The sequence below is a fragment of the Sciurus vulgaris genome, assembly GCF_902686455.1.
Source record: "Sciurus vulgaris genome assembly, chromosome: 9".
Lineage (NCBI taxonomy): Eukaryota > Metazoa > Chordata > Mammalia > Rodentia > Sciuridae > Sciurus > Sciurus vulgaris.
The window spans coordinates 101482384-101499467 of record NC_136469.1 but is presented as its reverse complement, the minus strand read 5'-3'; the positions used below and the strand labels follow the sequence as shown (position 1 = coordinate 101499467).

Sequence of the window (17084 nt, the reverse complement as noted above, 5' to 3'; positions counted from 1 at the left end):
GCACTATTTTAAGTGCTTTCCATATTGTAGCTCATTTTGCAAAAGAGGAAACCAGATACGTAGAGGTTTAGTGGCTTGCCAAATACCACGTCTGGGAGGTGGTAAAACCAGGTCTCAGAGGTGGGCACATTGGTCCCAAGCACCTAGTCTCTACGTGACACAACTTTTACTTCATAGAGTTGGAGCAGTTCAGGTCCTATTGTGAAGGAAGGGCCTTAAGTGCCAGGAAACCACGGCAGCTCTGTCAGGTAGTTTGTCAAAGGGGAAACACAGGTGGTTTCTGAGCTGACTAATCAGCTGCTTTATTATTAATGTAGGGTTTGAGGTAAAGCAGAAATGCAGAAGACTTAAGTAGGAGTCATTTAAAGATGCCATTCACAGTACCAGATGCCAGAGGTGCAACCAGGGGTACAGAGACAGATACTCTGACCTCCCAGCTGCGCTCAGCGGCTCCTCCTTTTACTTCTGAAGGTTTCCACACACATCGTCCTATGTGATCAAATGCAGGCACTCTGGGCCTCCACCACCGGCCCTGTGGGGTGATGGGGCATCCCTCCAGCACCTTGCTTTCTAATGGTCCAGGGAAACAGTGTGAAATGACTTCACAATAAACAAGGACGATTTAAAAAAAAAAAAAAAAAAAACTTCACCAGAGCGAAGGTTAAAAGGTTTGAACTTTTTATTGCTATTGCCCATTGCTATGGATGGTTATTTGAATAATAATCCGATTCACATGTTCCAGCAGAGTGAGGTAACCCAGCCAGGCCTCAGCTGAGCAGCCTGAGGTCTTTCAGCACAGAGGTGGGCCCTTGAGAGCAGCCCTGTATTTTGTTCTACGTGCTGCCGAGGACACTGAGAGTCCTGTGCTATTTGTTCTAAAAAAGCCTCTGGAGCCTGCGGGTAGACTCTTGAGGGCCAATCCAGCTCCCTGAGCACATGGAGGGGGAGAGAAGGAGCGTAAGAACAGCCGTGTCTTTCCTCTTGTCTTTCCCAAACCCTGATGACTTAAGTCAAAGGACTCTAATGTTCTAATATAGGTAGGACAGGACCCTCAAAGCCACTCCAGGACTGTTCTAGTGCTAATACCACACATCCTTTCTCAGAATCGACAGCCTATTTGAAGTCTCTGGTCTCCAGTCGATAGATCTGGAAGGCATTTATGGTGTTTGAGCCTCCCGCCTCCAGGAAGTGGGGTGATGCTCCACTCCCCTGGGCTGCTGCTCTGGGCACCAGACACCAGGACCAGCCTTTCCAGCATTGCCCCTCAAAACTCTCCACGAGTCAGGCAATGCCAAGGGGTTCTCCTTTCTTTTCTTCCTCCCTCTTGGCCCAGTTTTCCTTACCTTCTTCCCACCTCCTCCCTTTACCTCTTTTGTCCTATAAAGTCTCTGCGAATCTTTATGGATAGTAAAGACAACTCTGTTGTGAAATGACGACCGTGATGCACCCATTTACCTTTTTGGCCACATTTACACAGTCATAATGCCAAGTTCCTGCGTTTTTCAAGTTTTCGATTGATTCGCCCATGTTCATTGTAGCACTGTTCACAACAGTCAGGTGGAAACAACCCAATCGTCCCCTGATGGGTGAATGTTTATACAAAATGTGGTATCTAACATACGAAGAGAGGTTATCCATTCTTAAAAAGGAAAGAAAACCTGACAATGTTACAACATGGATGGACCTTGAAGATATTGTACTGAGTGAAAAATTAGACATGAAAGGACAGATATCATACAATTTCACCTGCCGGAGACACCCGGAATAGTCAAAATGTTGAGATAGGAAGTAGAATCATGGTTGCCAGGGCTGCGAGGAAAGAGGAATTGTGAAGTTGCTGTTGAATGGACATGGAATTTCAGTTAGGGATGATGAGAACGTCCTAGAGATGGATGGTGATAATGGTTGTGTAATAATATCATTGGACTTAATGTCACTGAATCGTACACTCAAAAATGGTTAAAATGATAAATTTTATCTTACATATATTTTTACCATAATAAAAAACTCAATCAAAATTATGTAAATCTACATCATGTACAACCTAGAAATGAAATGATGTACCCCATTTATGTACAATGAATCAAAATTCAGTCTGTAAAAAATTAAAAGATAAATTTTTAAAACAATAATAAGAAAGAAAGAGAGAAAAATTACGTAAATAAAGATATCTGTGGATACTGGCATTCTTTTTGATGTTGACAGATTTAGTGTTGAAGAAGTAAAACTGGTTTTACCCTTTGTATAAGATTTTTAATTGTGGGAGCCTGAAGGCTCCTGCTTTAAAGTCCAAGAGACACTGTTCATAGTGTGTTTGTCCCAAAGCAATCCCAATATCTGCAAATATTAAAGTAGAAAGTTCTGTAAGCTGGGTGTGGTGGGGCATGCCTATAATCCTAGTGGCTTGGGAGGCTGAGACAGGAGGATTGCAAGTTCAAAGCCAGCCTCAGTGATTTAGTGAAGTCCTAAGCAACTTAGCAAGATGCTGTTCTAAAATAAAGGGAAAAAGGGGGAGATGCTGGGGATGTGGCTCAGTGGTGAAATGCTCCTGGATTAAATACCCAGTACCAAAAACAAAAATTAAAAAAAGGTAGAAAGCTCGTGAGATACAAGTCAGGCGCCTGAGTTCTCATTTTGGTTCTGTCTGGAATGAGACTCTCTCTTCACCTTGAATTTGAGTTTCTCTGTTCACCTTGATGAGATCTGCTTCTTCATTCCTAAAGATTTGCTTCTTGGACTCTGCATGCAGAGGGTTCCGCCCATTCTGCAGTGACTGCTGGCTGTGTGAGGGTGGTCACTTGCCACCTGAAACAGTCCTAGACTGGCAGCTCCCCTTTTTGCTTCTGCTGGTTTACTTGTAGATGTTCACTCTCCAAGCTCCCGAACACCTTGGTAGAGGAAGGCCGGCCAGCAGAGCAGAGTGCAGGCTTGGAATGGGTCTGGGAGCTCAGGATTTTCAGTTCGGCTCACTGATTTCCACATTGACTTTGAAGGATTTCTGAATGTGAAAGTGTAGGTGATATGACATTACCTATTAAGATTTTTTGCACTCTGTCTTCTCCCTAACCTGGATCTCACCTCACTTAGAGAAAAATATAGCACAGAGTCTGGGGATGTTGGTAACAAAGAAGTAGGAGAGAGTTTTGTGGGAAATGTTGGTGAGTTTGGCTTTATGTTGAGTTTGTAGAGAGAGTGAGATGGCCAAATACCAGGGCCCTCTCTGTAGCTGGAAGAGAGAACAGTCAAGAAAGCTGATTATTAGAAGTTCAACTCCATTTATGTATGAAATGTCCAAATGCATTCTACTGTCATGTATAACTAATTAGAACAAATAAAAAAAAAAAAAAGAAAGAAAGAAAGAAAGGCGATTATTCTTCAAATGGTGGCACATGCCTGTGACCCCAGTGGGTCACAAGGCTGAGGCAGGAGGATCACAAGGTCAAAGACTGCTTGAACAAAAGTGAGGCACTAAGGTGAGACCCTGTCTCCAAATAAAATACAAAATAGGGCTGGGGATGTGGCTCAGTGGTTGAGTGCCCCTGAGTTCAATCCCTGGTATCCCCCACCAATAAAAAAATAGGACTATAGTTTGGGTGCCAATTAAAACTAATAATAAAGGGGGGGGGGGAAGTAATTGGAAAACCAGAGCATAGCCTCCAACTCAATGCAGTTGGAAAGATAACTACACGAATCAGCAAAGAATGGAGGGACAAGACCAGAAGCTAGTCTCTGGTCCTACTAGAAGACCCCTGCTTAGATGTTTGAAGCCAAACCTTTTTGCCAGTGTTAATAATGTCAATGATAACTGCAACGCAGCCAGGAGAGAAATACAGAAAAGGGAGTTGAATATCTCGGTCAAGCTCCTTCCTGACTGCAGGACAGCCAAGCCCCCTCCCCCAGGAACTTCTGCAGCTTCAACCTCCTAGTCCAGAGGAGCCATTTTTCTGGCCTCTGTAAGTCATGGCTGTTATTCTTTCCTGGGCTGAAGGAAACTTTCCTCAGAGACTACTGTGGTCTGAGCTTCCACGTGGGCCTCTTTTTCCCTTTCTAGAGCTTGCTTTTCTCACATGTGCTTTGCACTCAACTTCAGCTCTTCAAATTAAAATAATAGTTAAATGGCTATACTGACCATCTGCAGTTAGATGTTTAAAATCCAGGACTTTAAAGGGATTTACACATCTCTTATGACAGACAGGCTACATCCACTTGAGCAGGGATACTCTGAGGGAAGGTTTTAGCAGTGAGGCTGGGAGACCCCTTACCTCTTAGTTTACTCATAACAAAGGGAGGTGTGGAGAAGGAAGGGTGGCCTGCTTCACAATCAGTCGTGAAAGAAGTTTAAATGTTAAGAATGGAGAGGTCCAGATGAACTCTGCTGAGGTACCGTTTGTGGAAAATCGACCCTTCACCTCCCAATCGTGTACTTTGTAGTTCTCAGTTGGTTCAGGACAATGATTCCAAGCTCTTTGTTCACTAGAACATAGTGTTGAGCTTAGATCTCCCCATGTGGGCTGTTGGTTTCCATTCTAACCCTGCCCTAGACTCTGGAACTTTGAGCAATGTCTCAGCTTCCTCTTCAGAGAAAAGGAAATAATCTACATCATTGGAGCCAGCAACAATGCTATAAAGTTGCATTATTTAAATGAAATTACTTACAAGAGCATGTTCACTCATGTAACTAATAATCCAGTTTCCAATCTTCACTGCTGTTTTTTCTAGCACCTTAAATTAAAACAAAACTAAATTCAACAACAACAACAACAAAGGTATAAAGGTTTATGATCACTTTGGGAAAAGTAATCCTCTTAAGAGAAATGGCAATGTCAACAAATAATCTTTGATATGTGTATCATGAGGTAGAAACTTAATAAATATCAAGTTATTTAATTACTTCCACTTATGACTGGAATGAAGTAGCCTGTGGCAAATCTGTGCTGCCACCAAGAACAACTAGAAATACAGAAAAGTGTTAAAATAAAGACATCCAAGCCAGGCGTGGAGGTGTATGCCTATAATCCAAGTGACTTGGGAGGCTGAGGCAGGAGGACCAAGAGTTCAAGGCCAGCCTCAGAAAAAGCAATAGTTGAGCACAGCCGTCTGCATATTCTTCCTCTCCTGTGGTCCTTAGTTGCTTTTTGGTGCAAGGTCAGAAAGCCTGTGGGTAGCTGACATCAGGAAGAGAAGGCAGGATTGCTGTAGGCAATGTCAGGGGATCAGGGACCCAAAACTTGGGAGTTTGAGGCTGCTGAGGTAGTCAGGGTTTGAAGGATTAAGATCCCCAAGAGAAGTCCAGAAGAGTGAAGGCAAATTTTTAGACGGAGATTTCCTTTTGAGGTATATGCTGAGAAAGCTTGCTCAGGGAAAGAGGCTGACAGGATAGAGGTTTTGGCATCCTGCTATACTGGAAAGATAAAAATTGGGGTTCCCAGCCTGCCAAGTAGTGGGAATTTAGGAAATAGCCTAGGCTCTCTGTTGAGACTACAAGAGGACTTAGAAGTGAAAAGAGAGATAGTCTGAGCCTTACAAAGATTGCTGGCCAGCCATGAATCAGATTGGATTGGGTTACCTGCTACCTTGCTGTTTGCTGCCTACAAGAGAAGTGGATGAATCCTCTCTGGAAGGAGAGAACCTAACCTCTAAATTTTTTCATTTATGACATGTATAATTCATAAGACATTACCAGTCAGACATTATCTAAGAAACAGACTAAAAGGAAAACAAGATAGTAGAAATAGACACAGAAGTGACTAAGACACTGGAGTTTCAGAGACTTTTTAAGTAATTGTGAGTAGTATAGTCAAGAAATTAGTTGATGAGATTGAGAGGTTCACTGGAGAATTGAAGTCAATTAAAAAAAAATAGGTGGAAATTGAGATTTTAAAAAAAACTTCTGAAATTAAGAACTGAATAGGGAATTTTAATAACAGAGTGGACAAGCTGAAGAGAGAATTAGCTGGTAGGCAAGTCCATAGAAAGTTCTAGACTGAATCATTTTTAGTAAAAAGAATGAAATTAACACACATGAGAATAAAAGACAAATGATTTGTTTTGAAAGGGCCTAATGTGAGGGTATCAGAAAGAAATTAGAGGGAAATAACGAGAAATAAAGACTGAGAATTTTCCAAAACTGATGAAAGACATCAAGCCACAGATTTAAAAAGCACTGTGTATTCCAGACTGGATAAATTAGGAGACATTCATGCCATATCACAGTAAAACTGCTGAAAACCAAAGTTAAAGAAATGAATTTTTAACTCCACTGTAAATAAAATACAGATTATATGTCTTTTCAAAGAAGCAGTGAGACTATCATATCTATAAAAAATCTATAGCTACCACCATACTTAATGCTGAAATATTGTTTTCTCCCTAAGTTTAAGAACATTACAAGGTCCGCCATCACCACTTCTATTCAATTTTTTATGAAGATTCTAGCTAATTCAGTATGGAAAGAAAAAAAGAAAGAAAGTAAAAGAAAAAAAATACAGTATTGGAAAAGAAATAAAGTGATCTTTATTGCACATTACCTGATTGTATTATGTAGAAAATCCAAAAAAATCAGCAATTATATTATTATATTTAGTAAATAAGTTTATCAGAGTTGCTGGTTATAAGTATATTAAAAACTGTTGTATTTTATATTCCACCAATTTAAAAAAGTCAGAAAATAAGAATTTTGACTTCTATCATTTACAAAGACTTAAAACCACCAAATATGTAAGAAAAAAAATCTATCAAAACATGTATAAGACCTCTATACAGAAAACTACCAAGACATTTTGAAAGAAATTAATGATGCTCTAAATACCCAGAGGTAGCCCATGTTCATGGATAAAAGTTTTAATATTGTAAAGACATTGGTTAACCCAAAATTTATCTATAGATCTAATGCCATCACAAAAATAATCTCAGAAGCATAGGAGAAACGGGGGCGGGGGGGGGGGGAAACTCATGTAGAAATGCAAAGAGACAGAATAGCCTTCTTGGGAGAAAAGACCCAAATATTAAATCTGAAAAACTATAGATATCATGACTCATTTGGAAGCTATAGTACAGGGTTAGTACGGTTAAAACAGACAAGCAGACTAAGGGTACAGAGGCCAGGGTCAGATTCACATATAGACAGTTCCTTTATTTATGGCAAGTTACTGTCTTTAAGTCTTAGTTTCCCATCTATAAAATAGACTTAATAATAGTGTTTACCACCCAAGATTTAAATATTATATATCAAGGATTTAGATATTACAGTAAGAAGCTAACATATTCAAGGGGTGTCTTAAGTGCCCAATAAAATTTAGCTAGAATTAACTATTAACAATATGACTACTTCTATTATTATAATAATTTACAACTTCTATTATTAATATTTTTTTCTTGTTTTCAATATGATCATCTGTAACTGGGGGATGGGCAGACAAAATCCTGATTGGCAACAAAGAACATTTGGTGGCAACAGAAAAGAGCAGCAGAGTGCAAATTCTTAGCCTACCTGGAAAAAATGATGGAAGCAAGGATGATAAACTTCCATGACACAGTCAAGATTGACTTAGAAGGGCTGGAGTTGTCTGGCATGTGTGAGGCACCGGGTTCAATTCTCAGCATTTATAAAAATAAATGAATAAAATAAAGGTCTAGCAACATCTAAAAAATATTAAAAAAAAAGAATTGATGTAGAAGCTGGACTGGAACTTAACCTGGCAGTGGTATGTGCTGCACACACAACTGTGTACTTCATCTCTAACAAGATGGTGATGATAAGGATTAAATGAGATAATGAAATTAAACCTCAATTCATAGAGTGAAATCAAATGCACAGATGAAATCAAACTGAAGGCTGATTCATTGGTTGGTTGGTTACTTGATGGTGTTATTGCCTAATGTCACACAGCCAGGAGGTTCATATCCAAGCCTTTCATTTCTAAACCTCAAATACTCTTTGCCATACTTCCTGTAATTTGGCAAATTAAGTGATATAATTTTATAACCAGTCTTCCCAGCTCAGTCTAGACTGGGACAGGGAACAGTACAGCTGCCCAGGGATCCTGCACACTTCATTCCATAATTCAGCAGGAGGGACCTGCAGGAAGGCTGTTTTCTCCTGCACTTGTTCACTGAGAAAATCCCCAGTTGAGGTCTCTTTCTGGGGATGCTGTCACCTCCCCACCCCTCGCCACTCCCCTAGTGCCACCATGTTGCCTGGCATTGGGGAAATGTGCTCTCTTGCCAAAGGGAAGGTGAACGGCTCTCCTGCCCTGAGGAACTGGAAGCGTTGGTAGGTGTTCTTTTCCAGAGACAAGTTAGTTCCCAAGATCCAGTAAGGAGTTTGCTTCTGCAGCTTCCTCATCCTGTATTCTTCCCTGTTCATACCTCATGTCAGACGGAAGTCTGGACTTCCTCAAAGTCCAAACTTTCAACTAAAGAGCTTGTGTATTAGTCCATTTTCTTGTTCTTTTTTCTTTCTTCCTTTCTCTTTTTCTTTCTTTCCTTTTTAGGAGGGAGGGTGCTGGGAATTGAACCAAGGGCCTTATGCATGCCAAGCACACTATCACTGAGCTACACCCCCAGGTCCATTGCCCATTACTATAATGACATACCTGAGGCTGGGTAACTTATAAAAAATAAGATTTATTACTTAGAATTCTAAAAATAAGTTCTAATAAATAAGAGCCAAAAAAGTAAGATTTATTTGGTTCATAGTCCTACAACCAGAAAGTCCAAAGAGCATGGTGCTGGCTCTGGCAGAGGCTCTCTGTATACATCACATCATGGTAGATGGCATCATAGCAGGCTGTGTGCAATAGGTAGAGTTCACACGGTGAGGCTGGAAGCCAGAGCACGGGAGGGGCTGGGCTTGCTCTTTATACCAGTTCTAATCAGAACTAACCAGGGTCCTGTGAGAAGTACATCACTTCCTTCCAGAAGCAGTGGCCTCAGTGACCTAGGCCCCACCTCTTAAAGATTTTACCATCTTTTAACATCACCCTATGGGGAACTAAGCTTCCAATGCATGAACCCTTGGGTTCACACCACGTCTAAACCATAGCAGCTGGGTGCTAACCACCTGTAGGTGTTCAGTATGTATGAGGCCTGTCACAAAGACCCATCCAAATTCCTCCCCCTTCTCTGAATTCCTCAAGCATTGATCATCCCTATGAGGAACTATGGTTCTATTCCAAAGCCTTTGCTTTAGATGTACATATCTTTATTTCAACTTGATTATGAAAGAACCTCTTGCCTCTCACTTCTAGATCTGAATGTTATTAGTAAATGCTGATTGACAAGCTATCCTAGGACAAAACTGATATGACTGCCCAGCTGGAAAATCTCCAATTAAAAGTTCTGCATTAACCTCTACCCTGAGTCCTCTACTAACAGTCTTTGGGTTCCCTCTGAGTGGTTCTGAACCAGGATTGTATAAGAGGCATGCTCTCTCATTCCTGGAGGAAATTTTCATCTATCTAGCCCCTTGACTGATCCCCAGCAGGAGGGGCCACAGTGCTGGAAGCGATTTCTGAATGAGACAGGGGACATGGGTGAAGTCCCTCAAGTCAGAGCAGAAAATTGAATTGCCAAAAGAAATTTATCATCCTAATAAATGAAGCCCATGATTTGCATTCCAGGTCCTTCAACTATTCTATGGGAACCCGGGCGCTTTCCCATGACAGTATTTTTATCCCTGATGGGGGAGCAGAAAGTGAGCAGACAGTTCAAGCAATGTCACAGGACAACATCCTGGGCAAAGTCAAAACTCTTCAGGTAAGACAGCCTAAGACTGGAAGGTCAGAGCCAGAGGAGGGGTCCAGCCATGGAGGGAAGTGGACAAGTCCCTAGCTTGTCCTTGAGTAATGGATTGGGAGGTCCAGGATTGCTCCTGATGAGATTCCTTCCTGATCCTGACTCAGTTCTCTGGAAGTTTCCTGTGACCCTATGAGACATCACCACCATACTCACCTGCACAACTTACCCTCCCCTTGTCTCTCAAATAAACCTTTTTTATTTATTTGTTTGTTTATTTTTTGACTGGACATGAAAAGAACAAGTACCCAAGAGAAGATGCAGGGCTTGGATGGGAGAAAAACGCTCCTAACCAAATGGACCCATATCCCTGTCAATGCAGTCTGCATAGCACATGTTCACTGTCAGTCTCTATCGGTGGATGAGACTTCTGCTGTGTTTGTAAATCTGGTTCCCCAGCCACCTTGTCTTAGGCGAACACCACACACTCCTTCCTGTTCATGCTGCAGAGTGGGACAGTTTTCCCATGCAAAATTGACTCAGACAGTGACTCCCTAGCAATGAAAACACAATAATTCTTTACCAACTGCAATCAAAATAAGGGGACTCCAGGATAAGCAAGAAGAGCGAAAACACTGAGGGTCTGACTGTAGGTTTGCCCCAGTGCTTGGTAGAATTCCCTTGCCCCAAAACACCCATGAGCAATGCCACAGCAAGCATTCTCTGAGATGGGAGTGCTTGAAGGCTACCCAGATTTTGAACAGAGGATTCTGGCCTGCAGATTCTCACTGTCTGTAAGTCTACCACAACAAATGAAGGAATGAATAAGGAGTAGGGGGAAGGAAAAAGGAAGAGCTGACCCGAGTAGCTACTGGTATAATGAAGCATTGTATGCAAAAGGAAATTTTCTCTTCATGAGCTGCTCTTGTTCTCCTGAGCGTGAGCTTTGTATTTTGTGACCTGTGTTTGGTCACATATTCCACACATACTCAGCCAAAGGTGGCATGTGGTGAATAGGGAGCCAACACCCTGCAGCCACACCCAGCCGTGCCCAGATCTTTATGCCTGTGGCCACCCATGCCCAGGGCCAGAGTCCTGCCTGCAGAGCCAGCCCAGGCCTGTTCTTCAGATTCCAGCCTGCCCCAGCCAACGTCCACTCCTGGTTCTAGCTGGCTGTGTTCTTAGGCTGTTCATAGATTGATGGAAAAGCAAGCTGACACTTCCCATAGGTTGGAGAAGAAGGGAGGATGGGGATGGCCAGGGAAAACCTTGAGCCACCTCCCCCTTCCCATCTTTTGATTTCTAGAGTAGTATTTCCAATAGGTTTTGAACTGGCTCGTCATATCCCTTTTCTTAGAGGAATGACATGCAGAACTCAGGACATGAAATAGCTATATTTTACAGGGCCTTTCTAGAAGTTCTTGAAAAAATAGACAGTAGCCTGTTGTCTTAAATGATAAGGCTCTGTATCATACCACATGCCACTGCCTCTCCTAAAACTGGATTTAGGGTTGTAAAAAATATATTATTATGTAATAATGAAAATATAGAAACTCAAAAATATGTGCTAATGACTTGTTACCAATAAGCATGATTTTTAAATAACCTGATTGCATTAATTAATGAAATGTCAAATAACTAACTTCCTTGAAGTGACACTTCTTTTAATACAAGAAGAAAACATGGGAATAAAGTAGAGTAACGATTTGAGTTCTCTCATTTTGACAACACCTCCTCATATGAGGTCTGCCTAATTTTGCTTCTGCTTGCATGGATTCACAAGCTTCCTTTCAGCTCTCTAGTGATATTTTTGAAAATACAAAAGGCTTTTGCTCTTCAAGGAGGGACTTGGGGACCGTGATCATAGCAAATGTGAGTTTTGGAGTAACCTAAGATGTGACTGTATCACCCCCAAAAGACTGTGCTTTATTTTTCAGTCGACTAAGCAGTATGTTCCTGGTAAGTCGTAGAAATAGTAGTAACTTTATTAACTTGCATGAATGCTTTGCATTTTTCCATGACAACGTTATGCTGGTGTTGATGCTTAGTAAGCAGCGTAAAAGACCGCCCTCTCATAAACTCCAGCATGGAATGAGAGAGTTCAGTGTGTCAGAGGCATGTATGTTTTTATGTCTGGAATTGTCCTTGTGTATGTGTTATGTTTATTTTTAAAGAGAGATACAGAATGGATAACACCTCTTTGACAGTAAATGTCAAATTGATTAGCCACCATATTAAGACATTCTTTTGAAATGAGATTTCTACTGGAATTCCATTTCAAAACATTTTTTCTCCATAGCTTAAAAAACTGCCCAGCCCTCAGAGCCCTTAGAAACCCACAGAAGGGCGTCCGTCTTTCTTCGTTTGAAAAGGCTGCCCTCCAGTGTCCACACGAAGCCATCTCACCTAGACGGCAGCTGTTAGCAGCTCTCAGTACAGAATAGCTGCATATAGCATAAATCAATCTGTCCTTTCCTGAGTAAAGCCAGCCTACCACCTGCTAAGATTTTTGTGGCAAACTATTGAACCTTTTTTAAAAAATTAAATTTTTTCTGAGTATAAAAATAATTCAGCCAGGCCTGGTGGCACGTACCTGTAATTCCACCTACTCAGGAGGCTGAGGCAGGAGGATCAGTCAAGGCCAACCAGGCAACTTAGCAAGACTCTGTCTCAAAATAAAAAAAAATATATAAAGGGCTGGGGATGTAGCTCAGTGGTTAAGTGCCCTTGGGTTCAATTCCCAGTACCTAACCTAATTAGTAATAATAATAATACATGTGAGGAGTGAGAACAAATTTTAATATATAGGGCACACAGTTACAGGGACAAAAACAACAGTGTCCTTTTTGAAGACTCTGTACATAAGAAGCCAGTTGTCCCTCGGCCAGCAGGATTCATGGCATTTGAATGAGTGAGGGAACTAGGTGAAATAAAAAGTGTGTCAGGCCTCTACCACCACTTGGCTGTGTGGCCTTGTGAGAAGCCACTGAACTGTCTGACACTCATTTTGCCCACCTGTACGATAAAGGGGAAGCCTGTAATGGGTAATGTGAAGGGCCTCTCTATTTCCTGAGACCTGCCACATGTGTGAAGTCACTCTTCACCTACTGTTGTGCAAGGTGGCTATGTGTTTTACCTTGTGGCATTTGGACTACAGTGACCTTGATATTACCTATAGATCCCAGCAGCATGGATTGGTGCCTCCTTGAGATCAGACTAGGCTGTGAGGTTATGTCCCAGCCGATGATAAAACTCAGGCGTATCACACTCTAAGTCTGTAGGTGATTTTTACAGTTATACCAGATCTTTGTCAGGACATATTGTATCATGGATTATTTGGCATAGGAGAGAAACCTTTGTCCTCAGTAGCTAGAATCCCCTACTGAGCTGGATTTTATTTTAAAATACCCAAAATCATACATTTGAGCATTTTGATACCTAATGCAGCTGTCAAGAACACAAAGAATAAACACCTGCACTTAGCCATTTCAAAAGTCACTTTTAAAAGAGCAGTTGTTTTAAAATTGGTATGCTTTTCTTTTTTTTTTTTTTAATTTAACAATGGAAGTATCTGTAGTTTGTTCAAGAAGACAGCAACTTTATTGTTCCTCTGCTTTACTCTTATGGACATGGTCTAAAGAATGGCCATGAAAAATCTGGGGAATTCTAGACTCTGGCAATGAGAGAACTGCAGAAAACGATGTGCTTGGCATTTCCACACCATAGGAACAAACCTCATGAATATGAATGTACATTCCTGTAGCGTCATTCTCTGGCATTCCATATTACAACCAAATGGCCCAATGTGAATGAATAAAATATGGTTCCTCTTAGCTCACATTCCAGCCTCAACAGTAACTCCATTCACAGCCCAGGGATAGACTCAGTATAGACACAAGTAATAACTGCAGTGTGTATAAAGACAGCTCATGGGTATTTAAAAAACAAAACAAAACAAAACAAAAAGGTGAGGAGAGCAGTAGTTTGTCTCTGAACCTAGGACCACCTCATCTTATAGAGGTGACTGCTCATTTATGTCCTAGTTCCTCTTATGACAATAACTGAGTAGTGTACAAATTAGAGTAACAGAAAAGCCATGTTTATCCACGTAGTCAGCTCACTTGACACCCGAGATTGCCCAACAGGTTTTGGTAGTCATATCTTAATCGTCATAAATTTCACAAAATGACGTAAGGGCCCAGTCTCCTTTGAGTCAGCTGGCGGGAGAGGGCGTGCTGGTGGGAGCTCCTGGTCCTTGGGTATGGAAGGATCAGTGGCCACAGCTCTGGACCCTAAGTCCCACCGTCTATTGCCTGGCAGCTGCAGGGTGTGTCTGCGAGGACAGTCCTTTGGACACAGAGACTAGCTGTACTCCAGATCCCTGCCACCATTCCCTTCTGCCTCCCAGTTCCCACCCGCAAGGTCCCCAGCCACCAGCCTGAATCTTTTTTTTTCTGGTGGGATTTCAAGTCTGCTCCTGTACCAAGAGGGACATTTTCATTTTCAAAGGTGACAGCAGTGTTTTTCCTTTGACAGGATGAACATATCTGTGACAGGAACCAACACTTTGACATACACACACACTGTCATTCCCTCCTGTCCTCTTTCCCTGTCTGTCCCCCAGGTCCTCCAGCCATTGGAACTGCCCGCAGGGCCTTCAACTCTCGCTGGGCCCTTCTCTCCCATCTTCCCTAAGCCTTTCCTCTGTCCCCAGCACCTTCCCTCGATCTGCCTCTTGAATTCTCTACCTCATTTGTGAACCTGTCCCTTCCTCACCTCCAGCTTTGCCCCTGGTACTGTACTGTTCCCATTCTTACTCATCTATTTGTTTCTTCTCATGTTCTCTTTCCTTTTCTGTTTGTGGCCACAATAGTCATCCCATCTTTGGAGTTATTTCTGTCTAGAATGTGATTATGTTTTGCCACATTCTTTTTTGCTTCTTAAGCATCGGAAAGAACCAACATCACTATTTTAAAAAGGAAAATATCAGCATATTCATTCCCGACTAAATGGCATGGGAATATTAGGCCAAGAATTACAATAAAGACATCCTTTCCATTAGAGGTACGAGAAATACCCTCACCGCAGTTGGTCCACAGTACAACATTACTGTTAAGAGGAGGACTAAGTTCTAGTGTTTTGTAGCACTGTAGAGTGACTATAGTTAACAATAATATACTATATGTTTCAAAATAGCTGAAAAAGGGAATTTTGAATATCCCTAACAAAGAAATGATAAATGTTTGAGATGATGGATATGTCAATTACCCTGGTTTAATCATTAGACATTGAATACATGTATTGAAATATTTGTTAACAGTAATTTATTGTGTATTTCAAAACAACTAGAAAAAGAGAACTGTGTTCTCAACACAAAGAAATAAGTGTTTGAGGTAATGGATATGCCAGTTACCCTAACCTAATCACTATACCCCGTATACATGTATTAGAATATCATACTCCATAAATACATACAATTAGTATATGTCAATTAAACAAAGAAACGCCTACATCTCAGTAATTCAGGGGCATTGGCAAACAGCAGACCCTGCTCATAGAAGGTGTCCAGGATCACAGGGGTTTGGGACAGCCCCAAGATCTTGGCCAACACTACTAGGAAGGCCAGCCTGGGAGGACACAGGAACCTGCCCCCGTCCTCTGCCCTGGGCAGCAGAGCCCAGCTCGCCGCTGGCTTTGCGCCTCCATGTCCTCTTGTCTGACTCCATCGCTGTTCTAACCGTGCCTGCTTACTGACCTGCTTAGAGTAGACACTAACTGCCATTTCCTGCTAGGCTTGTTTTTGGAAAACACCTTTTTTCAGCCTTTTCCTCCCTGCAACCCTTTCAAGCTGCTGAAGCTGCCCTTCCCTGGCTGAACTCAGGCTTTGGATGTGCGCTCCTTCCCTGTGGGGCTGGGGAGCCCTGCTCAGGCTGAAACACCCACGGCCCAGATCCGCGCCCTTGCCTTGCGGTGCTCCTGCCTTGGCATGCGGGGTTCCCTGGGGACGCGGGGAGGGGAGGCTGGGGCCCGTCTCTGTCGTGTGTGTCCCTTCTCCCTAGGCAAGGCTGGGGGTGGGGGAGCTGGGCACACGTGGGTGGATTTGGTACCATTGAGTTCCAAGGGAGAGAGGGCAATTCCCTCTAGGGAACTTCTGACGAATATTTAAAATGCTGCATCATCTCTTTATATAACTGCCCCTGCAAGCAGGAAGGACATTGTCAAATTTATGAGAGCTGATGAAGTGCAATGACAACAACCCTGAATGTGATTGTAGAAGACTCGGGTTCTGATTCCTTTGGGGCTTGGGCCGATTGCCTCTCCCTGTCAGACCTCTGGCTTTTTTTTTTTTTTTTTTTTTTTTTTTTTTTTTTGCGAAGTGAGAAGTTTCAAGTAGGTGATTGCTAAGGCTCTTTACTGGTCTGTGGGATTAAACATTAGCCAGATTAAAGATAAATATCAGATAATTTTTTTGAGGCATATAAGGACTGTGAAACTCAAGAACCTGATATCTGGAGCAGTGGTTCTCCGTTGGGGGCAATTTTACCCCCCACCCCAGGGACACTGGAAAACATCTGACAACATTTTTTTTTTCTTTTCTAATCTGGCCCTTGTCTAATTCCAAATACTCTTTATCTTCCCTTCTCCCTATCCTTTTAGCTACCACCTACCCGTAGTCCACCCCTCCTTGACCCTTTTCTCTTCCTGGTTCCTTCAGTCTTGGTCCCCTATTTCATTTGCCCCAAAGGCAAAGAAGTCCAGTTTGTTCCCATCCCTTATATGCTCTCACGTTGATCAGGGGAGATCTGCGAGCCCAGGGACCTTCTTCACCTTAGCCGTGCCCACCACGGCTTGAGTATGAGGTCTGGCATGGGGCTGCAGGCGGGGAGGTGGAAGAAGAAACTGTCACAGGGAACATGTCCAGAAGAGGCTAGAAAGTTCCCATGTTACACCCACTCCAGGAGTCTTCATTTCCCCCAGAGGTTCCTACATTTCGTGTAACTGTTTTCCATATAATTTTTGTACTTAAAAAAAAAAAAGACTTTTCTAGATTTATAGACAAATCTAAAATCAAGAACATATATTCCAACTTTTGGTTCTGAAATATTGTACCTGTACCCACTAGAAAATGTTGGCATTTCCATGAAAGAGGTGGCCGGATGAAAAAACTCACTGCTTGAAGATGGGAAAGAAAAAGGGACAAAAACATGCAGATACTACAAGCCTGCCTGTGGTTCCCTGGCATGGCGGGTGGGTCTAGAAAGCAGCTGGGCACGGGCATATGCCTCAGCGCTTCCTAGAAATGCTGGGGAACCTGGTTGTGGGTTTGGGGACCGCTCCACTGCTTCAGA

At 42.3% G+C, this 17084-nt stretch overlaps 1 protein-coding gene across 3 annotated transcripts in view; it reads left to right on the top strand.

Moving 5' to 3' along the window:
• CRACD (capping protein inhibiting regulator of actin dynamics) overlaps window positions 1–17084 on the top strand; it is a 133058-nt gene that overhangs the window by 83818 nt on the left and 32156 nt on the right. The window contains exons 2-3 of one of the 3 annotated variants that reach the window (XM_079153735.1): window positions 9621–9756; window positions 11673–11694. The exons of 1 other annotated variant lie outside the window; for it this stretch is intronic. In XM_079153735.1, coding sequence (XP_079009861.1) covers window positions 9659–9756; window positions 11673–11694 — 120 coding nt within the window. In that variant the 5' untranslated portion in view covers window positions 9621–9658. The remainder of the gene's footprint in view (window positions 1–9620; window positions 9757–11672; window positions 11695–17084) is intronic. One more of the 3 variants, XM_079153737.1, reaches the window with a different exon arrangement.